The sequence below is a fragment of the Charadrius vociferus genome, unplaced genomic scaffold, assembly GCF_000708025.1.
Source record: "Charadrius vociferus isolate BGI_N301 unplaced genomic scaffold, ASM70802v2 scaffold94, whole genome shotgun sequence".
In the NCBI taxonomy this organism is placed as follows: Eukaryota; Metazoa; Chordata; class Aves; order Charadriiformes; family Charadriidae; genus Charadrius; species Charadrius vociferus.
The window spans coordinates 932,387-958,175 of record NW_009648031.1 but is presented as its reverse complement, the minus strand read 5'-3'; the positions used below and the strand labels follow the sequence as shown (position 1 = coordinate 958,175).

The following is a 25,789-nucleotide window of genomic DNA, read 5'->3' as shown; positions in this document are numbered from 1 at the left end:
TGTCTCATCCCATTCTTGACTCTTGAATCAGCATATACTAGGATTTCATTTGCCAACAAAAATATTTTTACAGTCCTGCATTGCAAAATTCCAGTATCAGCACTTTTAGTATGCTTAGTGAAGGTGTGAAAATACACTTATTTCAGTGACATAATTATGAGCTAAGATTAAGTATGTGTCAATATAAATCCATGGGATTTAATTTACATTCAAAACACTACAATGAGAGTATATTATAAAGGTCGCGAAGATAAACAGCTACACATTAGGAAATGCCAGAATAACGTCAACTATGAACATTAATTCAGATACAATATGCATAACTGCACCAATATCTTTAATTCTGACACGTACTGTTTTCCAGCACAGGAGAGGCTTGCAGTGTAAATGAATCTATAGCACTTATACTTCATTTATTGAAAAGAATGGGAAGATTTGTGGTGAATTAAGAAAATCAGACAGAAAAAAAGGCAGCTAAGACAAAGGTGCCTCAGAGAACTAAACCATCTACAAAGTTGACAAGCAAGGTTATGTAAGTAATTAATGCTTTTAAAGAGGCCATGCAATTCTGAGGGGTTTTTTTTCTGTGTCACAAACTAAACAAGGAATATGAGTTGAAGTATTGAATGCTGCTCATAGTGTGAGCACTATCCATATCCTGTACTGAATTAGGCAGGGTTCAGCCTAAACAAAGGCCACAACAGCAGCTTTAATTCAATAATTTTCTAAAATTTTGAGTACTCAACTTTGCAACTTTGCTAATATATTTTCAAAACCATCTTAATCGGAGTACAAATTATTTCTGCTTCCACAGAATACCTTGTGTGTGGAAAATGATTTTGACATTTGCTGAAAAGTCTATATTGGAACATATAAATAGCAGTCCTGGAAGTTACTCATGAAGAATGATGACAGAAGACCAACTCAGTATAAATGGGTGGAAACTTAAGGAAACCTACATCATCAAGAAAGCAATTGAACAGTCCTGACAATACTGTTTTATGACTTGTACAAGACAGACAGTGAACCAGAAATTAACTTCACTGGTCATTCAATTAACTGAAATACAGAATGTAATTTAAAAAAAGTAAAATGCAATTAAAGAGGGACTAGAAATTAAATACTCACTACTCCACAAGTAGCTACTAATTTTCTCACAGTCACATTTTATAATATATTGTCATAACTACAACTCAAGGAACATCATAGTCGTTATTTAAAGAGTTATCTTGTTCCAGTAAATCTGGTAGAAATTGGCAGTTTTCAGTCTCTTTGATGTGGACACTTAAAAGAAGTAGACACAGAGTACTTTTCTATGTCAGAAGTTTAGCCTAAACAGAATCATTTCATACCGTTTATGCGTCTATCAGTGGTACATAAAACAAGTACTATTTCTTCTCCTTGAAAATGCCAGCATTCATTCTGCAATCCTTTATATGCAATTACAAATATCAAGACAGCCAAAACCTCTAGTCTTTTGTTGTTTCAAGTGCTTTGCTTGTTAAATTGTGGAGTAAGATCCCTTAAGATTGCAGCTGGAGTCATACAAAATGAGTAAATGCAGTAATTGCAGGGTGATTTTTGTTCCATCACCCGTTCAGTGTGCAGATGATGTTTCACTTCCCAACACTAATAGTGCTGTATTAGCCAAGGAAAACACCCAACACAAAGTTAACAGCTTTGTTTCTGCCTACTTTCATTAGCATGTTACTTTTAAGTCACCGAGTCCACCTCTTTTAGTGTTTTATCACTGTTCAGGAGAACTGATCATTAAAAAAAAGCATAGATACTGAAGGGGAAAATACCTCTTAAGGACTTCTGTTCAGGAAAGAAGAAAAGAAACCAAATGATTCTTAAATAAGTATTATTTTCTAAAGTGGAGATAAGTGCATTCATGTGCTCCTGTGAATGGAGATCTGCTGGTGGGATTTATAAGTAATTTAGTAATTTGTAAAAGTAGGAAAATAATATTCCAAGCATAGTAACTAAACAGAGATGGAAAAACAAGAAATTCACTGTAGAGGTCTCCTACAGATATCCTAATTTTGTGAGGAAACCTTTTTTCTGTAAAATGAGGGTATTGAGTGCTGTAGTTTTGGAGAAGCTCTAAATACAAAGACAAAGTTTACTGTCTCTGCCCAGTCAGAAGAAATTGCAACAGATACCTAGTGTAATCAATAAGCCACTATTGCAGTTTCTGGAAACTCTTAACCATCATGTTCACAGATCATTTTATTAGCAGTTATAAAACCAGAAACAAGATCAAGCTCTGGTTGATATAGTAGTGACCCTACCAGTTTGGTCTCCCACTCCAAAAATAGCTGAACTACACATGGGAGGCTGCTTGCTGGTTATTTTCTGCCTTAAGATTCTACAGGACAGTAAATGATACTCTAGTCTCAATGAAGGTCAGCATAGTCTTTAGGAAATCGAATGTAAAATATCCCCTTCAAACTGATTTCTATGCTGCAGAAAAGGATTCTATAGTACATTTTTCTAAAAGAGAAGTGTTGGGAGGCATTAGCCTTCTTAATGTATTCTGCGCTCCAAAACCAAACCAAGTCAGTCATTCTACATGAATTCTGGCACAGAAGTGGAGTGGGAAAGTTCTATATCGCCATGTGTTCTTTCCTTCACAATGGAAAAGCTTTAAAGCAAAGGGCCCTCTTTGTGACTTGACTGTTACCTTCTCCAGAAAATATGTTCATTTTTTTAAATTGACAAAATTTCTGAAAGCAAAATTCAAAATAAGGGAGTTTAAAAACATGTTATGTGATGCCATTAATTAGGCATCAAAAATTACATTTGCTTTCAATTACTCTTGAATAGGTAAAACAACACTCATGTCAAAAACAGTATTCCCATCACAACATGCAAAAAATTTCTAGCTGGGAACATTACATTTTTTCCTGGCTATGCCGTCACAGAACAGAACAAATGCCATTTGCCAAGTTCTTTCATTGATTTTAAACAGAGCACATCAAGGACAAGTGTACAACAGGGGAAGCATAACCCATTACACAGTAATGGATATTGCTAAAGGTTGCTTCATTACCTTTACTGGATGAGTGGCTGGTTTTTCCTTATATAAATGACACCCTTTAGACAAAACCTCTTCCACATTCGGCTGTTTAGCCTGCACTGCTGCTTCAGTTTCCTGAAAAATAAAAATACATGCAGTGTAGATTAACTGTAGCATAAGCAATAAGACTGAAAAGTCCTAAAGCTCCATTGGAGGCTGTAAACCACCAGTAGATTAGTTTCTGCTCAGGATTGGGTTTCTGGGAAAACTTATGGGTAGTAGCAGCTAAGGACAAAGAGGGTCACCAGAGAAAACAAAAACACAGAGGGATGGGAAAGAGTAATGCTAGCAAATAAACAGCGATAGGACCCTTCATGCTGAAGGTTTCAATAAAACGATTATAAAACTAACACAAATTCATACTAGGAAACACAGGCATGAGAAATCTCATTTAAGCAGCTCTGTCCTTTTGTTTGTATTACATTACCAGCAGATTAAAAGTGCACTGGTAAACATTCTGTTCATACAATACATAGCATTAAAACCATATAATGAGACGCAACAATGATACTGAATTTAGGAAGATTAAAAAATATTAATAGAAAACTGCTATTACTATCAGTAAACTAGTACTTATCTAGTCAAGCATTTATACTAATGAATTAAAAACAAAAGCACAGTAGTAGTGACAGCTCATAAAGGTACAAGGAGTCACTTACCATTAGCAACGACACCCTACTGAATTAGCAACAGCATATTCTCTAGCAATTTTCTTTTTTAATCTAGAAAGGTGTCATTCATTTGCTAGCACAAGGCAACTCCCAGAAACACTCCCCAAATACAGCAGCTTCATTTTGTCACACACTGACCAAACAAATAATGGGTGAAGCACTACATTTAGATAATTAAAAGCAAGAAAAAAAAAAATCACTGAAAACTGTAAAAGAAAAGATAAACTACACCTGGAGTTCCAAGACTCATATTGTTTTCATTTTTCAAGTAATATAAGAAAAAAAAAATATTAACAAAAATCCCAGAGTTAAGCTATTAAAATTAACTGGTTGGTTTTTTGTTTTCCTCTCTCCACTCTTCTCTCACCTATTTTATGGCTTGATTACCTTGTCCTAACCAATATTGCAGATTATCCACTGACTCTCCAACTTGATTTTCTGTCCACAATCTCAGTTATCATTAGTGTGACAGCAGACAAGATTTTGTGCCAGGCTTGTCACTATCTGATCTGACACATCATTTCATTGGCAGAAATCTGCTGTTATTTGCTCTGTAATAAACTTGTTGAAACCTATGTCATTTTGAGTCTCAGAAAGGGGACATTCTGCTCCTCTGTTTCAGCTCAACATAAAAAAATACGTCTATACTGCAGCCTGAAATTTTACTTGCAAATCTTTATGGACAACCAATAAAAATTGTTCATAAATTCACTATCATCTCCCATTTTCCTCTTCAAATACTGTTTATCAATATCAAATGAACTGAATTAAAGCTTGTCTGATTTCCTGCAATGATATTTGAAACATGTTTGCATTTAATTGATTTTTATTACACATTTCAATATTAATGAGTGAAAAGCAATGAACAGCAAAATTTATATATTTGGGGGGTGGGAATTTATTAACCTGTCGATCAAGCCCTTGTTAAAGTCCTATTTTCTTTCTGTTTCAATACTAGCTTTCTGCTTCCCTACTCACCATACAAAGAAAAAATAATCAAGGACTGTTAATGAAGAAGGTAATTTTCTACCTATCTTGATGAAAAATAAGCATTTTAATATTTGTTTCTTTAGTTGTTGTTTTGGCCTAGTTTAAAAAAAAAACCTGACATCTGCAGTATTTCGCCAATATTTTGTGTTGTGTTATTCTACATGTCTCAAATACTTATTTTATAACAGCACCAAGTAGCATTAAGAATTCTGTCGCAGGAAAACCACATTACATATCAAGATGACCATGGGTGCACCTATACTGCTGGTTTAACCTGCAGCGCCGATGTGCCTTTGATGTGGATCCCTCAATCTTCCCCACTCACTGGGGTTTCCACCATGGACTAGGCTGGGAGCACACAAACTGGATTTTTTTCAGACTGTAACCAGTGTGGAAAGTGTGCTCTAGGAGAGCACCTGACACAGTCCCAGGCCCTGAGGGCACCCCCAGCCCTGCCTGCCCCTGCCCAGCCCCCTTGGGGCTCCCTTCACCCTGCCCATGGCCCTGGACCCCTCGTCAGCCCCCGGGGCCGTCAGCCCTTGCCCCAGCAATGCCACAGCAGGGCTGGTCTCCAGTTCCATACAGCCCTGCCAGGCTGTGGGTGCCACTGAGCTGGGCCCACCCACAGGCCCACCTCACATCCCCATGGAGGTGCCCAACACCCAGCGCTGCCCCGGTACCTCCCAGCTGCCCTGCTCCTGCCTGGGCAGCAGGATGGGCCCATGCTGCCAGGCCCTGTCCTGAAGGCCCCTCAAGGGGAGCCTCCAGTGGCTCCGGCCCACAGGGAGCCATGGCCCTGTAGGGCCCTGACAGCTGTAACAGGGATGGAGAGAACCCAAGCACTTACGGGTCCCTCCCAGGTCATCTTCACCACTTCCCCTTCACAGTTCCTAGACTTGAGGAAAAGCAGAGGGTCTTTTCAGTAAGCTCTCTTAAGCTTTGTCATGTATTCGATCTGACTGTGTTTGTAGTAACAGCCATTAACAGTAACAGTCACGTTCTACCACCAGGAATTGAAAATTCAAACCCAGAAGGAGCTGGCTAGGATAGGCACTCCAGACTAATTAAAAGGACTATTCATAACAGTAGTTACTACTCAAGTCCTGTAGCTGTAAAAATTTGGCAGTATTTATTTGTACTCTGCCTTCTATATTGAAATGTGAACCATGATTTACCATATACACACACATAAATAGGCTAATTTTCCTTTTAAAATTCAGAGGACAAGAAAAAAAGCAGAATGAATGACTGATGGTAGCATGCGACTCCACATTCTGCAGAAAAGAAGAAAACCTTTAACGATACTTTTCATTGTCATTATTTTATGCTAATACTGGTATACACAACATATAAAAATGAAGATATCCTATTTCTACATATTATATAAACATTTGAAAAGGTATTCTTCATGGATTCAAAAAGTAATTGTTCTTTATGGATAGAATACAGGTATAATTTCCCACAGCCAGGTAACAGAAACATAACGTATTTAGCTGTTAAATCACCAGTTCCTTCTGCTTTACAATTTTCTGGAGTTACAGGAACTAATCTTGTGTAGTCTGATCTTTCAAAATCAATGGCCTTGACCTAAACGAAAATACATTGTGCGAGTCTATCCAATATAGCATAATGCTTCATTTGAGATTTATGTGGAAATAAGAATAGAGATAAGAGTCCAGAGGAAAAAAGTTCTCAATATCTTGTCATTCACTTGGACACCACTGAAATTAACAGATATCTTATTTTTTAGAGCAGCAATTCCTTTTTGATCGTTGGACATAAATTCCATCATCTAAAAATATCACAAAATGATTTTAAATAAGTGCACACCTGACATTAAATCGCTGCAGTAACTTTGAGGGAGCTCTTTGCCCAGTTCTCTGGCAGATGGGATAGCCCCTTGACGAATTCTGCCCAGTGAGCAAGTTTCCAGCAATTTCAAATCCATTTGCTGGGTGATCCCCTATTAATATGGGTCGACAGGCAAGAGAATAGATTCAGGATTCTGCTCCATCATTCAGTTCCCAAAGAGAACAAGAAGGTAACAACCGTAACACAGCCTCCAATGGTTCACTTGCAACAAAGAGACCACAGTTATTATCTAGCCTGTGCAGCATCCAGGAGAACAGCATACTCCCAGAGCAGGGCCCCACGTCTGCTCTTGATCCCACAGGCCAGGCTACTACTGAAGCGAATAGGAGTCGCCCATGCTCATGTCCATCAGTTTTTAGAGAACACCAAAGCCATAACTTTTTAGACATCCTGACTGAATATCGTTGACTCCTCTGCCATGCTCGCTTTGCCTGCTGTTGCACGACGCCTGTAGGGCGGATGCAGGACTGTCTCTGGGAGGCAGAACTGACTACTGGAATTGCACAATTAATGAACCGCCTGTGAAAGGAATTTTAATGCTACTTCTGGGTTGGGTGATGAATATGCTAATTAAACTTTTCATACATATGGCAAATTAAAATACATCATCATTGGAAGCTGCTGTTTTTCAAACATGTATAAACAACAAGAATCAAACAGAGGCCACCTTTTTTCCATGACGTACCATCTATGAATTTTCAGTGGTGTTAAAATGGTGTATCCGAACTGATGAAAGCCTACTGCTGAATAAGCCACACTGGCTTCTGCATTTCCAGCAACATGTCAGTTCAACCTGCTGAGCAAACTTACAGGCTGAGAAAGCGGCAGGGACTTGTCTACAGACCCATCTGGACTATGAAAGTCTGTTGATATAGCTTAGAACTTAGAAAAATCCTACTCCCTAGCTGAAACCAATATATTGACTAAACCTCTGGTGTGTACGCCAATGGAAGAGAAAGTTTGATGGCTTGGCATATGTTATTTCAAGAGATGGTAACTATCCTAGCAGACACAGACAGGCTGTTTGACATATGCTGAACATATACTAGGAGGCCCAGAGAACTATCTATAAAAGTATCTGCAGCACTTCAGACTGTGTATTTGTCTATATTAAGAATCACAAGCACCATTTAACCTTCTCTTGTAATGCTGGTAAAACTTTTGGGATCAATTTCCCAGTGAGATTATGTTCATGGGACATTTTCTGCTGGGACACCAGGAGAAGCTCAGGGTGATTAAACCTATGTCTTCCTAGTGAAGTGCAATGCAAAAATGGAAATTAATTACGACCTATAGTGAGTTGTTTTAAAAGTCATGACCTCTTTTTATCAAGACGGTACATTAAATGAAGATTAGAGAAGATAATTTATTCACTGAAAAACAGAGGCAGTAAGCAATTTCCCTTTGCTTTACCGATCGAGACAAGGCAGTGATACGTAACAAGCAGACACACTAAATCTGAAGTCTAAAATACTTTGGAGCCTTTTAATTTCAAAAAGACTTTTTTTTAAATAATCAGACATAAATCCCCATATATATTTGACTTGATAACATAGAATTACATTTAGTTATGGGGGGTTTTTTTGTCTTTTAGATGAGGGAGAGTGTAACTTGTAACCAGAATTCTCTGAGGTGGATTTTCTTATTCATGCACATGAGAAGCTCCAGCAACGTTCACTGAAATATTCACACCTATCTTTCAGGTTACTATTCCCAGATATTTTAGGGAAGAAAGCTATAAATAAACGGTGACGTTTCGAGTGCCTCATTTTTTCCTTACAAGTAGAGAAAGGGAAGTGAATAGAAAACATTAATATCTCCCATCTTCCAGAATTCTTGTTCTAAATAAGTGACCTCATTTTTTCTTTTGACTCTGCTTTCTGCATTCCCATTCATGGAGCAGACTAACAAGCTGAACCATCACAAAGAAGAATGGTCAGAGGAGACTTAATTAAAGCACATCAAAGTTCAGCTATGCCACAGTGAGCATCAGATCATGATGGCAGGTCAGACAGAACAGTCAATGGCATTCTTGGTATTCACTTTTGATATATATATAGTATTATTAGAATACATCCAAGACATGCTATTAACAGTTCTGTGGCGATATTGAGGTGGGACCTAATACACTGGGGGGGGGGAGAGAGGGGGGAATGCATTTGTCACTATTTAAACTTCCTGAATAAAGACTTTAATCAATCTTGATAAAATTCAAGGCGAGACAAACTTGTACCTCTGTTCTTTTCTACATAACGGATGAAAAGGTTTGATAACTTCCTGAATATTTTACTTACCTCTACACAGAAAGAAAATGCTCTGTGAACATCTAAGTTATAGAATTTAGCTTCACCTTCCTGTCTTAAGTTTTTATGGAAAAAAAAAAAAAAGAAAATTACAAGTAATTCAATTTAAAGATCATTCCATTAGTGGCCTAGAAGCTTCGTGCAAAACTGCTTTATTGCTAAAAATATTCTGTAACTAGTGGACAAGCAATTTTATGCACCTGCCTCTAAAAGTGCCATTTTAATGAGTAAATAAAATAACCATTCTTTCCTCCATTACCTTAAATCACTGTTCTTTTAAACGTGTGAGACACAAAGTACAATCCCAAGGCAGTGTTAGAAACTATCTTAATGGGGAAAAGAATATTGTGAGATTCATCCAGCTTTTTAAAGTAAGTGTGTAAAAGACAGTCATCTGATTTTAATGAGAGACTGGAAAATTGATATAACTATAGTTCTTGACCTATGTGAACAATTTTTGAAGCACTTTAGAGGAGAAACAATTATTTCATGGAAAAGAGCACTACAGGAAGGACCTCTTCCTTCTAGAAGTACAACAATTCTGTTTCAGAGTTCATAATTACTTTATAAACCTATGACTGCAGCCTTTGTGCAGTTTGTAAAGTATGCAGACACTGTGTCTATTAAGACCTGGCATTGTTTTTCATCATTCTGCTCCCTGCAATATCTACTATTCCTGGTACTGGAAGAAGGAAAGAAAAAAAAAAAGAAAACAAAAAAGGAAATCTTCTGCAATGAAATTGAACTAAGAAGGTCCCAAAATTTAAGCTATGCAAACATAGTGCCTGAAATAGCAATCCCCACCACTTTGCAGAGTGAAAGGATGTTTTTTCCAAAGCACATTTTCCTGTTGGCTATCAGAAATTTTTGAGTTTCCTTTTTACATCTAGGGGAGATGAAATATAGCAATTTTTTCCCCATATAGAGAAATCAGTATCTATCCATTGCAGCTGTCTATACTGAACAGGAAATTTCCTGGAGGTACTGAAGACAGATGAAATTATTAGCTGTGAAGACATGACCTGCAGATATGGCATATGAAAAGAATTTGGATATGGTGGTCATATACCGATAAAGCATAGTTAATCATCCAGTTGGACTGTGAAAAGGCCTAGTAAGAAGAATTCTTTAAGATTACATATGATTCCGAATATTTTACTTTGAGGCTGGACAGGACATAGGATGAAACAGCTGCTCCTGTTCCACCTAGACTGTAGATAAAAGAGATAATAACAAACCCAGGAAAACTGACACAGAAGGAGGAAACTTGGCAGAAAAACATTATTCTTGCAAGAAAATAAGGCAAGTACCAATAATTTTAAAAGCACTCTCTTAGTTATATGCTCTTTTAGATGCTGAAGGATGGCAGCTTAAGAGGAAGAAATGTTACTTAGATTGACACAGTAGCAAATACGGACTACCACCATAAGCATCTTGGCTAGCAAGTGAAAGTTGGTGATAATTATAAAAGTATTGAGTCATAAAAATTATTTATTTCTTCTTGTAAACATGAAAGAAAGAAACCAGAATTTCTTCTCTCTCATTACACAAATAATGTCAGTTCTATTTAATAAACAGAATTAAAAATCATTTAACTTGGGAGGGAGGCATTTATTTTGCCATCTAATTCTCGGTTGCTTCCTCTTCTCTCTTAGGTCAGGGCTTATATGCAAATTTTTCTCCTCTTTCAAGTTTAGTAAATAAAGAATTATTTTCAGGGGAGTTTCTGGCTACAAATGAAACTAGAAAAAAATCTAAATCTACTACTGTTCTAACATCATTTTGTTGATTGTAACATGGTCTAAGATATGCCCATCTTCTGGTATTAGTCTTTAACACACCATTGAAAAGGAATATTCATTAGGGTATATTTCTGCATTTTGTTTCCAATAGTTACAGTGGCATGTATTACTGGAAGAAATGGAAGACTATTCCAGTATGTTGTTTCAGCAGCAGAAGCAGGGGTAGATTTCAAGAAATGGAATTTACATTCTTATAGTTTGGAAAATATTCAGTTCACTCATTTCCAGGTCTGCAAAATTGTGAGAATGTTAGGAAACTATTTTCTGAATAGGAGAGGAAATAAGCTGTCTCTGAAAACCTAACTACACTGCAGCAAGCTATAGTTTTGGTATTGACTTCACTAGAGCCTTGGTAAACTGCTTTGTCATTTCTGTAACTTTCCTCCTATATTTATGTCCTCGTTTCTATTAACCACACTTTTCTCTGGGACTCTGAACAGTACCTGAGCTGTTATTAATAGTATAAGGAGGAAGCCAAAAGACAAAGCTGAGGTACAAGCTCATTAACTTCCAAGCAACTCACCCACACTTCTAAAAAGCTGATGCTTTCAAGAACAAAATCACATCTTTATTTACTAGTCATCCATTGTTTCCTAGGAAAATACTACCACACGCCAAATACTTGATCACCTTTCAAAAAAATCTTTCATTTCCAGAGCCGCAGATATGTTTTGCAATCCATTCTTAAGGCTGCAAAGTCTATTACAAATTAAACAATTTACAAAGATTACTCATCAAGAAAATTTTGCCACATTTTCACAATCTATTTGCAGCTAATATCATTTAATATTCTTACACTTGGAATAGATTTTTTTAAAAGAGGTTCGGATACAGACTATTTAAAATCTAAGTGCTCAAAGCTCACAAAGAAAACATTGAGCAGCTTGCTCCTCAAAGTCCCATAAAAAGATTTCTGCAAAGAGCGATAATTGATTTACACACAGAATATCAAGCTCTATGTTCTATGAGTTGATTAAATTGACATTTACTGCAGATCTTAATAATGCATTTAAAATAGAAGCAGTTTAAATAATCCAACAATATTTCATCATCAGAAGTTTTTACAGTTCAACCTCTTGCCAAATCAGACACAGATATCAGAATACAGTGAGATAAATCTCTGGGGTACATATTCCTTATGTGTTCATGTAGACAAACTATACTACCTCTAACTGCATATAAAAACTGCTCATTTAAAAGGATGTTAGTAAAATGAAAAGGTAAAAGAATCAATAAAGAGTTAAAATCTGACTTATCTGGCCTAGCTTATCAAGCAGACACTGACAAATGAAGGCTGATGGAAGGAAAAATACAGCAATGTCCAGTCAGCGCTTTCACTCTCTTGTGTGGGTGAATTTTCTTTTATTTGTCTACAACCAGGTTTGCTACTCCTCAGCCATCCTCTTCTCTTATGTTCTAACTGGAGGTTGTCGAGTATATAATGAAGTGATTGACAAGAGTTGACAGCTTTCCTGTTGTCATTCAAAGCTAATCAAGGACAAAATCGAAATTCAAGTTATTTTTAAGAATAAAGTCATTTAATTTTTTAAGGATGGCCTATTTTTATCTGCCAAAAACCAACACAATATGCTATTTTAAATACATGGTAAGTGACCACTATGGTGCTAAATGGATATAAATACCTACACCCAGAGACAGTTCAAAGCTTCTTTAGCTGTATAGGTAAAAATCAAGGTTGTGTAAAACTTGGAAAAGAGGACCTAAGTATAGAGGAGAACAGGAGTGGTGAGTGATGACCCAGAAGGTAAGGAGGGAGTAAAGGGAAAAGATTGGGAAACTGAGTAAGCAGGGAGAAAGGACCTGTGAGACTGCAAGAGGATTTTGCGGCAAGGAGGCTGGAAAGCATAAAGTGTTTTTTGATATTGTCTGGAGAAGAAGATTTGCAAGGGTCAGCAGGATTTCAGTGAGCTAGAAGTGGGAACAGGAATTCCTGCATTTTGTCAACTCATTCCCTATCCAGAGTACCATTTCTCAAATCCATTCCTTGAAATGCAGGGTCTCACATTTCTGTTCATCGCCTTGGTATCCTCATCATCTATAGTCACCTACATCTGTCTCAATCTCCCTGGAAAACTGTCTTCTGGGGGAAACGGCAGTGCTGAGACAAAGGCCTGGATGAATTTCCAGGAAGTGCAGCTTTAACCTCCTCCTATGGCTGGAGGAGGTATGCTGACTCCTATGGCTTTTAGGAGGTAGGAGGTGGACAAACAGGCACTATTACCACCCTCCTCTCCCCTGTGCCCTCTCCCCATATCTTTCCTTCTGTCCCACACCTCCTGAGCTCTCCTGAAGAGCTAAGGAGCACCATCAGCAGGCAGTTATAGAACATGTAGGATGGGTCCGTCTGTTCAGGTTGGAATAGAGCATCTCCAGTTCCTCCTTTAACCGCAGGGGAATTGGAATCAAACTCAGCATCCCAGGCCATTTGATCCCTGAGAGTAAATCACTGTGATAGCAAAGAGCTTGTCGAAGTAAAGTATTAAATGCAAATAAACCCCAAATAAATTCATACAGTGATAATATGCGTATTATTAAAATTAATTCCAGAAATGCAAAAGAAAAAACCTAAACACTGTTAGCTTAATGTATCCATTTATTACACTGTGCATCATGTTCAACTAGAAAAATACAGAGGAATATGGAATGAGGTTGGGTGAAAAAAAAAAAAAATCTATGTTTTCATTTACTAATAAGTATTTTTCTCTGCACCTTTATAGTTGCTGTCATTGTTAAAAAAAAAAAAAAAAAAGGTGATGATTTACGTACACTTTGACCAAAACTAGTTAATGGATTCTTTGACTAATTTAAGAAGGTTAATTCTACAATCAAAAACTAAGAGCAGATTTTGAAAACATAATAGATAGCTCAGAATGTGAAACATCACTTAAAATGCAGAATTTAACAAAACCTTAGCCATGGAACTACAATCACAAGACCTGTATGCCTAACAGATAGTGTCAGCCACAGAGTGGGACACACCTCGCTGTTGAAAAATTCAAGGGGTGAAATTCAGACAAAGAGATACCATCAAAAAGGATTTTTACCAGACACTCACTGTCTGTCTGGCCAACTGCTGTCAAGGTCTTGCACATTATAGCCAGTGAATCTGTAACTTTCCAGAGATCCAGAGCAGGCCAAAGGCATTTGTCCTGGAGCTCTCTACTATCTTTAGCTCCTCACCTCTGGTAAGGAGACTTTGTTTTCATAGGATTATGCAGAAATCTAATAGATCTCAGAGTAACATATATATGCACTGAATGGAAAATCAGGCAAATTCAAAGACAATGATTGGAAATGAAATGTCAGTCTTCTACCCAACATCGAGTTCAAGTTACACAAATGCTGGTCGTAACTCAATATTAACTCCTTGGATGAACATCGAACACCAGATAACTCCGTTTTGAAATGATCTATATTTGCCCTTTGGACAAACATTTAAATAAAAGGTTAAAATACTTCAAGGTTTTTGAGAGCTTGTTTTTCAAAATACTGTAAGTTATGCATTTTAGCATTTCCTTTAAAAATTTCTTTAAATTCAGTTTGCATAATGAAACTTGGGAGAAATATTTTCAACCTAAAATTCACTTGGGAGGAGACAGCTTGGGAATTTTTCAAAAAATCCAGTATTCAAGCAGTTTTCATAGAAAACTGAGAAAAGAAAGTTGAGATACACAATGTTTTCCTAATTATTTTTGTGCAATATGAGCTGGCAACTTTTAGTATTCTCTCATCAAAGTGCTTTTTGTTACACTAAAGTTACTATACAGGAGTTGGAACTAACATGCACCTTACTAAATTATTTCCAAGATTACTTTGTTGGGTGCTTCAATACAGAAGTTGCACATATGCACTGACTTACAATTTTCTTAAAAAGTGCTAATTTGTATTTTCAGGTTACTAGGCTGTAAACATCTTTTCATTTTTAGGTTCCATTCATAAGCAACCTTTCCAGCCCCTTTATGCTATTTGCTTGTACATCTATATGGGTTTCTGAACCATTGCTTAAAGCCGTATGTACTGGTGGTAACGATGTGGCACACAGCAGATAGAGATTTCACTGCAAAACCACACTCCAATTCCATTACTACAGATACCTTAATGGTCGTTGAACCACACTCCAATTCCATAACTACAGATACCTTAATGGTCATTGAAGAAGCAGAGCCCAGCAGTCACAACATACTACACTACTGCTTTTGACAATAGATTGATTCAAAATGTTCCTACCAATACTTGTTAGATTTTGTTACTCACCAATTTTTTTCCTATTTCAAGGACTACCCGCAAGTGAATGCTTAGGAATGAGACTGCTTATGTGGAATTTATGCATAAGAAAAAGAAACAAGGATTAAAAGAGAAAAATTCTTGTGATGAAATGTATAGGCAGTAAAAAAAAATAAACTCTAAAACCCCATATAAATTTGCTTTTTGCTTTTCTACATCTTTCTGACATCAGTTTGGCACTACACAGGCTGTGTTAAAACTGACACCATTTTGTAGATTAAAATCTACAATGAGTGGTAACCTGTAATGAGTTAGTGGGATTTTCAATTATGAACAAGGCTACTGAGTTAAATAATCTTTTAAAAGTATTTCAGTAGACTATACTTATATGCAGTGGTGTTTACTTGGAGTCTGCTGTGAGTAAGGGTAGCTTATCATATATGAAGCATAAACAATGTTTTATTATGCTAATTGAGCAGGACTGAAGAAATCTGTAAACTTAAATTTTTCACAAGACTTAGATTCTTGACTTTATAAAAATACTGATCTATAGATTTCAAACACTAACTACCAAAGCAAATAGTCTGTAGTAACAGCTGAAAAATAGCCACAACTAAAATCATGTTAGCACTAGCCTATTTGTAAGCTTTTCTTATCTCTCCCTTACTTGACAATATACTTTCCATTCTTTACATATTTGTGTTTCTAAAAATTATTTTAGTTAATGATTTCTTGTTGACTATATCACGACACAATAAAACTTACTATATGTGTATGCACACATGTACATATTGGATATAAGTGGTTCTTTTTTTGACTGTAAAAAACCCTTTAACTCTGCTTAAAATATTTTGCTAAAGACTTAGCACTCCACAAATGTTACATGAACTACATTTAAAAAGTGCAATCTGACTGTAACAGATTGCAGAATGTTAATTTTATCTTAGTCACAGTTGCTGTAGGTTGTGATAGGAAAGCTTTTACTTCTGTTTTCTCTTATCCAGTCATTTTGACTTTTATATATTTAAGAAAGCCCTATAATTCTAATTCTGACTTCTGAATCTAACAGTTATTTAAAGCCTTCTGGGGTTCTTCCTGTAAGCAAAAGGTCTGGGAATATCTAATCAAAATTCTCAATGACTTGAGGGTCCCATCATATATAGAATTGGGATTAAACAGGACTATGAGGAAAAAATATTTAGAGGAAAAGAAAATTGAGAGAAATCAAGGGAAAAAGTTGGTTAGACTTTTTGAAGGTATTTTCTTAAGCTGTCAAACAACTAGTGAAACACCACTCGTTACCCTCCCTTCCAGGATTCCTCTTATTCTTTTTCTTGCAGGTGAAGTAAACAAATCTCAGCAGAACAGTCAGTAGGAGGAAATAAAGGTCAGTGCTTGCACAACTTGCTTTAGCCATAATTCTGGAGCTCCACAGATTGTTGATGCCGTAGGCAAAGCTGTTTCAAAGTGTAAAGTATAGGTCTATATCCACATGTTTAGAATAAAGTATCCCTAAAAGGTTTAAGTATATTAAATTTGGATGACTGGATCAGAATAAATACATTTCATAGTGCTCATGTATATCCTGCAATATTCCATTAAGGGGACAATGCAGAAGTGACTATACCTTCCATCATAGCAACATTTCCCACCTACTTAGACTCTGATCAGCTGATGCAGCCAAAATAAGCTTGTGATTAAAGATAAGCACATTATTATCAGGACCACAAAAATAATTGCTTTGACCACAACAATAATTGCTTTTTGAACTAATACTAATTAGACACTCTGTATTTGTTTTGTTGTCTGAATTAGAACAACAGTACTGATAGTTAACAAACAGACTTTAAGAGAAAACTTGATTACTGTCTATTAATGCAATATTGAAGCTCTCTCTAGTTTGGCAAACAAAGCAATGACAGAAAGATGAAGCTAAACAAAGTCAGCCTAGGAAAAATGTGCAGGTTTTTAACTAGACTGCTGAAGTAATTTTACCACAAGATGTGATAAAGGTATGTGGACAAGACTGTCCATACCTGGAAATTAGAAACCAGTCCTGTTTTGGTTTGTTTGTTTTTGAGAAAGTTGTGCTGCAGTTCAAGCAGAAAATAATTCAGAAAACTGAAAGGATTACTTTATAGAGCGGGTCTGACTGGATGATCAGAGCAATAACTTGTGACCTTATTTCAAATCAGCTGTACGAATTCTATGCACTTTTCTGATAGACAACAAACAGTTGCCGGCTCAAAGTCAGGTGCAGGGTTGCCATATATCGTGGGTAGCTAGAACTGTTTCTGTATAACAGGTCTTTCATATAAAATTTTAATATTCCAACAGTATATGAAGACTTGTTTTAGGGGCACTTATTTAATATTTATGACAAAAAGAATACCTGGCAGACTGTTTGTCAGTGATGTCTAGGTTTCAGAGGAATGTGGAGACCATCCTATTAGATGTTTGTGAATGTCCATGCCTCAGTAACTGCTACACAGCTTGCCCTGCTGTTAGTCTAGGATCTGCTGCTGTTAGATGGATATCTAGCCCAAAGAACTGCCAAAATACCATGGGAAATATATCTCAAAACACTATGAAACTGCTGCAGACGTGAAAGCAGCAAGTCTATCCGCAGAAAACCCAAAAAGCAAGGCAGAAGTGAAGCTAGTGCTGTTTGGATTAGGATCCAGACAGATCTTAGGGTTTCTTGAGCCATGCTGTGATACTTTAAAGTAAGCGTAGAGCTGTAATAGCAGGATGTGGTGAAAGAAAACAAAATTTTCAATTCAGCAGGGAATGTATTTTATAGTAAATGCTGTTATAAATTACAATATATTTCTTGGGAAATTTCTTGGGACTGAATAACTTTAAGAAGTTTTGCTTCAACAATTTCATAGTGTTTACATTTTTCTTAAGATTTTTGCTGCTTTTTAAACTGATCTGTGTATATAATTTAGAACCTAAAATTTTGCCCAAAGCCTCAATTGACACAAAGCATTCCAGGGACTGTAGGACGAAGTGTCCTAGCATGTTCCCAGGTCATCACAAGGTCCTACTCCACAAGAGTGACCAAGGAACATGCTGAACTTGTCCTATCTCTTTATGTCTGCATCTTCTCACCTCCTGTTTCCTAATTGCATTACAGTGAAGTAGAAAGGAAACTGTTCCACTATTTATTTTTGTACTGACTCTGGGTACAAATCTAGGAAACAACTGGTATTAAGCATCTGGAAACTTTTTGTGAGGCTGGAGTGAAGGAGGCTGATATGATGCTATTTAATTATTTACCTGCAAATGCCTCTCTAATAAAGGGTTAATAACTGTTAGGGAACAAAGAGAGCGCCTTTTTAAAAATAAGTAATTACATTACTTTTGGCAAGAACATGCACTATGTCATCCTGTGCTCATGCAAGGGGAACACACCACCTGGGATTTTGAAAGCTATGACACAGGTAGGCTGCAGAGCATTGGTTTGACACAATCAGAATCAATGGTGATACCAGTCTGGATTCAGCGCTGCAAGGATATGTATGAGGGCAGAGGCAGAAGACACCACTCTTAAGGAACCGAAAAACTGCTAAATGAAAGATTTTAGCATTATTAGTGGTCCTACTGCCCCAAAAGTGAGTGCTATCATGTCTATAACCTCACGTTACATGGAAGTACACAGTCAGCACTCTGGGCCAAGATCATATAGATCCATAGAGCTATGATCTGAAAGCAGAAGGGGTCTGCCTGACTAAGTCAGATGACACAGAAAATGAGTGATGCTAGTGACACTGAACCTCTCCCTTTCATATAATTAGTTTTCATCCTTCCCTGAATTTTTACGTGGTGCCAGGAGTAATGAACTAAACATGGAGAGGGCACACGCTCAAGCTCTGCAGCATGACTGCCCACACCGTTGAATTGGGAGCACTGCTTCTGGCACGGACCAAACCGCACTGAGACGGTGCTCAGGCATGGTCCGGGATCAGCACGGGCCACAGATGCAACAACAGGCAGTTTGGATGCAACTATCCTGTTTGGGGGGGGTAAAAGCGTTGCTGAAAGGATGTAAGCTGTGCTGCATCAGCTGACTTCTAGGCCAAAAACAGTCCTGACCACTTTTATGCCACAATTAGAGGTTGACACAGCTGGTGCTTGTACTTCATCTTTCTTCTAAGTAAGCGTAAATGTAAGGGACTTCTCCCCTATTTTTAATAGTTGACTTTTGCACTAGTAGAAAAAAATACTTTTAAATTTGTATTAATCTGCAGAAACTGCAATTTGTCAGTAGGAATTGTGCAAATGAAATTCACATAAATTTTCCTTTATGTATTTACTATACATGTATTATATAGACTAAGATTATTTAAAAGGTTAAATCAGATTATCTGATAAGGACATGCATTTATTATATCCCTGGATTTATGGAGGAAACTGTGATGTCAGTTATTAGATTATAGCTGCATGCCAAAAACAAAGGTTACTACAGTCTTGAGACAAATAAATCGCTGTATTTTGGAAAATTCTGTGAGAATAATTCTAATTAGTGTTTTAGATGCACTTAGGTTAGTGTATCAAGTTTTAATTTCAGCTACCACACATTTCTTTAAATGAATTTTGCTACAGGTAAGTAAAAATGCAAGAAACTTGCTTTAATATGGTTGGTAACTTGTTAAAGACACCCTATGCATTCATTTAAAACACATGTTCCCATCTTCTTTCTCTCCTACCTATCCCACCTCACCTCTTCTCATCATTGATTTCCACCTGCTTCTGAGGCCAGAAAACTTCTAACACAAATATTTTGTGGCTTTTAGAAGTGAATATCCTTATAGTACTTAAAATCTATATCCAAATCTTTGCCACTCACATTAGATTTTGAACTCTATTCCCAAATAAATAACGTAGAAAACAAGAAAGATAGGAGAGGACTTAAGCTGAGGAGGAAGAAGAACGTTACCTTGCAGGCTTAGTAATAGTATGAAGAACATTGACAGAAATTTCATAAAAGACAAGGTCCCAACTGAAATTAAAATTAAAATTTGCAATCCATTATGTCAAATCCTATAACAAAAATAGTCAGGCTTTCCTGAGGACTTACATCAGCCTGTTGTTTTAGACTCAATTGCTATATTCACATGTTTGTTTGTCAGTTTTAAACCTCTTCTTCATACTTTCCAAGTGTTTAGAATATCCAAAAAGATTCTTTGTAAAATTTCTAATCCCATCTCTTTTCTAAGAATATTAACAATAACCTTTTTGTTCTACTAGGTCATCATCAGAGTCACACTTGTTCCTGAAAAAAGGAGTTATTAAATCCTATAGAAGATACTTCACAGTTCTCTAGATAGGGGTGAAGGAATTAAAACGGTAGTAGAACAATTGATGATTCGTTATTTGAGAACACTAGAGCAGAACACTTTGTACGTGTACATCCCTTCCATAGGTAATCATGCAAATATCGTTACTTTTTTAAAGGTAGTATTAGCTACATAGGATAGTAATTTAAAAATACACATAAACATAATCACAACAATGATTTGAGAGCATATGTATGCACGTTTGGCCCAGTGTAGGCCAGCATGTTAGCATGGGCCTGAAACACAGGTTTGAAGTTGAGTGTAAAATTGAATATCGTCACAAATATGTTGTTTTCCTGAATTATACCTATTCCTTTTTGCTGTATGTTTTGTCATGATTAACAGTCTCAAAACTCTTACTATGCTTACTCTTAATCTTAAAAAATTTGTAAAAATCACATTTGCCCTTTGAGGTATTTAATAGAGAATCTTTAATCTAAGAGATTCTCTCCTTGAAGAAAATTACTGTTCAGGTTAACCATCAGCCAGCAACATTTTAAGATGTTAAACCTACATCTTTCAAAGGCAATCCAGGCAGATAACATGCAGATAAAAGCTAACACACTTCATATGCTTACAGCCCTTATAACAGTATAAACAACTAGCTGTTTCATCTACAATCAAAACTGGTCAAGCTTTAAATCTGAGCAATCTAAATTTGTCCATAAAAGAAAATAGTAGAGTCCTTCACAAACAGGAAGTTTATTTGCCTTTCTTTGGAGTTCTTCACTGTTCCCCCACCTCTCTAGACAAACCTGATTTCATCCCACCACTTCAGAACTACAGATTTTTTAAATTTTTTCTATTCTTTCAACAGTTTTTCAGAAATATTCCTCTCACATCATGATAAGAGGGCTGAAAGAGCCAAGCAGAACATTTCTTTCACAAGCCGTACGAAAAGCAATACTCATAATTTGCAGCAATTTAGCCCTGCTTTTATTTTATATAAACATTAATGATGGAAACATTCTCAAAATAAATGAAACAGAATGGAAAAATAAAAGAAAAAACGGATGAATTATCTATAATTTTTTGTTAAAATATAGAAAATAAGGATAGATAATTTTCTAGAAAGAAAATTTCCATCACTCATTTAGTAAATATACAGACATTTGCAAAGAGCTATACTAATTTTATCTTTTAAAAAGAGAATGAATGTCATTGCTGCACTCATTCTGTCAATTATAGGACTGCGACAAGACTTGAGATTCACTGTTTTATATAATGTGATTGTATGATATAAAAAGTGTTTTGGTACTAAAACAGTTCCTTAAAAGAAACTAAGTTAAAATGAATTTAATAAACATGCTCAGCAAAACCACACATCTTCACAAGCAGCTATTATTCCATTTCACATGAGGCAAGAAAAGTTTTAAATATTGACAGATTTTTCTTTTTTCACTGAAAATTGCATCATCAAAATCAATACAAAATGTATTGTCTTCTGTTTAATCTTTATCTAGGTGAACAAGATGCTCAGCTACTATAAACCAAAAGAAATTTCATGGATTCCAATAAGCTCTTTTTTTTTAAATATTCCCCCAGTTTATATGAAGATAAGCTCATATATACCTAGACAAAATACAAGGTCAAAAGGTCTAAGTATATACCCAGCAGGCTAGTTGATTCTAATCAGTATTTTTCATCTTTAATTTCTCTGGTCTCACTCAACCCATATACAGGCATTTTTTTGGATACCTAAATACATATCCTGGATCAGATTACGAATATTTTGCTCACAATTACTAGACAATCAGCTTTATCGATTACTGGAATATTACCTGTGCAGTTAGATATCTTTCATTGCAATATGAGAATCATGATACGGCCCTAACTAGTCTGATTTTCATCTAATCATATTAACTTAAATAGCTTAAATGGTCCAACACTGATGTTCTGAATTTTAGTTCTCTTTGCATTAATATTCGATGTATCAGCTTCTGGGGCTAATGTTTCTTGTATATCATATTGCAAAAATAATAGATTATATTCGCCTTGGAACCATTGGTTCTAGACTGCCCTATCACTAGAAACCATGTAGAAAAGAATGAAAGTTTTCCTTAATTCATAGAACTTTGAACTTCTAGGGACTATTGCTGATTTCTTTCTCAAAGGTATATTGTTAATACAAACTATACAGCTAATGCTGCAACTGACTTTTTGACCACTAAATATTGTGATTCTTTTTTAAAATGGAAGAAAACTTACCTTAATATCAAAAGCTCCTGGCTGACCCTCTTTGTTATAAAGCTCCAGCTGTTTCTTGACAGGTGTTACCCACAATATCACCTGATTTAATTGTTGATCATGTTCGATGAAATCCTTTAGCAGAATCTCTATTTCTTTTTGTTTCTCTGGAAGATCTTTGGAAACCTGAAAAAAATACCAGAATCCATTTTTTTTGGTGGGAAAAAAAGTAACATAAAGCAATTTAACATTACACACATATACACTAATATAAAATGTTAAAATAGAAGTTTTATATATTAGTAGGAAGAAAGGAAGGAAAGAATAGACCCACCAATCAAATTATTGTGGTAGGCATCTTGCAAGTAACTCAATATACACTCTCTTCTAAAAAAAACCCAAACCAAAACAACAAAGGCAAACAAACAAAAAAACCCAGCTCCCCCCTCCAACCTCAGAATCAGGCTTCTCATTTTTGGGGTTATTCCACTATTGTACTCATAGTACATAAAAAATGTGTTATCTCAGTATATGACAGCGAAGTCAATTTTTAATCAGGAAAAGCAATAGTAAAAATATGGAATTGATCAACTGAATGATACCTAACCGTTCTTGACGGGCTTTGAGCAACCTGGTCTAGTGGGAGGTGCCCCTGCCCATGGCAGGGGGGTTAGAACTCGATGATCTTCAAGGTCCCTTCTAACCTAAACCATTCTATGATTCTATGACCTCTTGAATCTAGATATTTATAAGCATATGTCCTCTTACAAGGTGTTTAGAGTTGTGAATTAAGTCCAAACAGGCATGAGCAGATGTATACATTGAACAAAAATAATAAAGGTATATATCATCAATACTGATCTGGCCACTTGGTTCTCTGATTTGCATTCAAAGCAGTCTGTTTTTTAACTAAGCACATTCTTCTGTGCCAACAATATTAGAAATTAAGAATCAGTGAATGGCATATTTCAAATCCAACAGCACTCAAGCACTTGGAGTAAATATAGGAACAGGTTGGAAATAAATAAGCCAACACAAAGCTCCATGCTGTCCTTCCCAGATTGTTTTCTATAGCTAGAGAGGTGAGGTGTCACTATACTACACACTGGGCAACATTGCAAACACATACTAGGGGAGAAACCATCTGTACTTTAAAAAAAAATAATTCACAAGAGGAAATATAGAGCCTGGACAGACATAAGAAACAATGGCAGTTAATTATTAAAATCAGCTGAGAAGTATGGTTAGTTTTCCATCTCAAGAAAAATTAGGTTTCCCAGTGTTCGTTGTTTTTTAGCACATTTTTACTGAAGTGACCCTCTTAAAAATAGCAAAACATTAAGTTTTTGATACACACAATTAAATATAAATTCCCTGTAAAGTTAAACAGCATTAATGGAAGCATTGCTATCACATTGCCTGGCTACGTAAGTGTTACTGCTGTGTGCTAACTTCTAATCTGTAATGATGGTATTTTACAGAAGCCAATAAATCTAAACCTATCAGAGACAACAAAGCAATGAAGGTTAAAAAAAGCAAACAAACAAACCATCCACCACTAAAAAAACCCAAACAAACAAAACCAAGCAACCACCAGCTGAGAGAATGGGAAGAACACAACTGTCTCATGACATGTACATTTCTTCACAAATTTGTTTTGACAAACTGATTTGTTGGTACTAAAATAACCCCTCTACATATACTCTGCATACGATTTGTTAGACAATACTTCAGTGATATATGTAATTCAGGAAGTTGATTTGCCATATATTAAATTATCCCAATTGTTCGCTATAGCCATCCCAAAATATCCTATTTAATAAAAACTGACCCGTGAGTCAAATTAGGTTTTCTGTCTTCCTAATCTTGTTAAATAAAACAAAAACTCTGCTTTTCCAGAATGGCCCCAGATATGAAAGAAAACAATTAAAAATGCATTAATTTCCCTTATGTGTTAACTCAATATCTGTGCAGACCTTGGCCTAATTTCACAGAAAATTAGTTTCATCTTTCTTACAACTTTTGAATGTTAATCTCTAATGTTTAGTTGCTTTACTATTAATGTAATCATGTTCCACAGAAATACTACTGAAAGTAAATAGGTAGCCACAGACAGATAAAAATCCAAGCTGACTTCTCAAGATCTGAAATTTAAATTAATCTGCTTCCAATCAACATTAATCAAGCATATTGGGTCTATCACAAGAAAGAGAAAGAAAAATCTGTAAAGATTTCAAGGGGGTGCGGGGAAGTAACCAATTATTTACTAAGTTATGGTCAATCCAGAAATGCAGAAGATGTAAGACTAGGTTTTGGTGACAGACTGTGCTTCAACCTACTGTTTTCAAAAGTAATCACACAAGAAAAGAAAGTAAAATAAATCCCACCTATAGTAAGAGGTAAATTGTGATATAAGTAAATGCAGCCTCTTCTTACAAGTTGGCTCCTGAGCTAAAATTATAGCCCAAAGATTATAATATCATCAATATAAAAATAAAAAAGAAATCTAAGTCAATATGAATCAGTTCATTTTATACAGAAATTTAATGTCATTTACTTTTGCCACAGAGATCAAACCAGCAACAGTAAATAAATAAATAAAGGACTTTCTTCAAACTCAGGTTAGGGTTACAGATAAGCACGGACAAGCATTTACAAGGCAATACCTTGTAAGATCCAGGTTATGTGTTATGTGCCATTGTGTGGGAATCAGATTTGCAGATTCTGGATCTCAGGGATTTCATTTGCTTGCCTTTTTTTTTTTTTTCCCTTTAAGCTCTGGTATCAAACTGTCAAGCTGGCTAATCAAATTAGAGCCTGATGAGTTTAAGGTAATTACAGGTCCACCTACCAAGCCAAGGTACTGCTGCAGACTGTCTCTCGGGGGACAGCTTGTTTCCTGAGCTAATTCTGCAGCTCACCAAAAGCATAATTTGGGAAAACCTCTATGGAGTAAGGGACGTGGACATGATGACTGGGTGTCTAGATTTATGCCCTTTCCGTGGCAGAGGAGGACGCGTGGGGATGGGGCCCTCCAGAATCTTCCCTGCAATTGTTTTGAAGCTTGTTATTCATAGCTCCAGGAGTTCCACTCCTGAGGTGGGATTCTGATGATGGTGAGACCAACAGCTATCCCACTGCCCTGCTGTCTCTGGGCTCTCTCTGCAAGATCTTGGATGTGTGCAGGGATGAGTGAGCAATGACTAGTGTCCCACTCTCTTTTCTACATTTTTGCCTTTGGACTCCTTCCTCCTCCATCCTGCTTTTATTCATTTGTTGTCTCAGGGTAACCATC

The 25,789-nt window shown here is 36.3% G+C and overlaps 1 protein-coding gene across 1 annotated transcript in view; it reads right to left on the bottom strand.

The window, feature by feature from the left end:
- DMD (dystrophin) overlaps window positions 1–25,789 on the bottom strand; it is a 927,929-nt gene that overhangs the window by 375,755 nt on the left and 526,385 nt on the right. The window contains exons 47-48 of the mRNA XM_009883534.1: window positions 22,516–22,680; window positions 3,056–3,157 (exon numbers count right to left, since the gene is read on the bottom strand). Coding sequence (XP_009881836.1) covers window positions 3,056–3,157; window positions 22,516–22,680 — 267 coding nt within the window. The remainder of the gene's footprint in view (window positions 1–3,055; window positions 3,158–22,515; window positions 22,681–25,789) is intronic.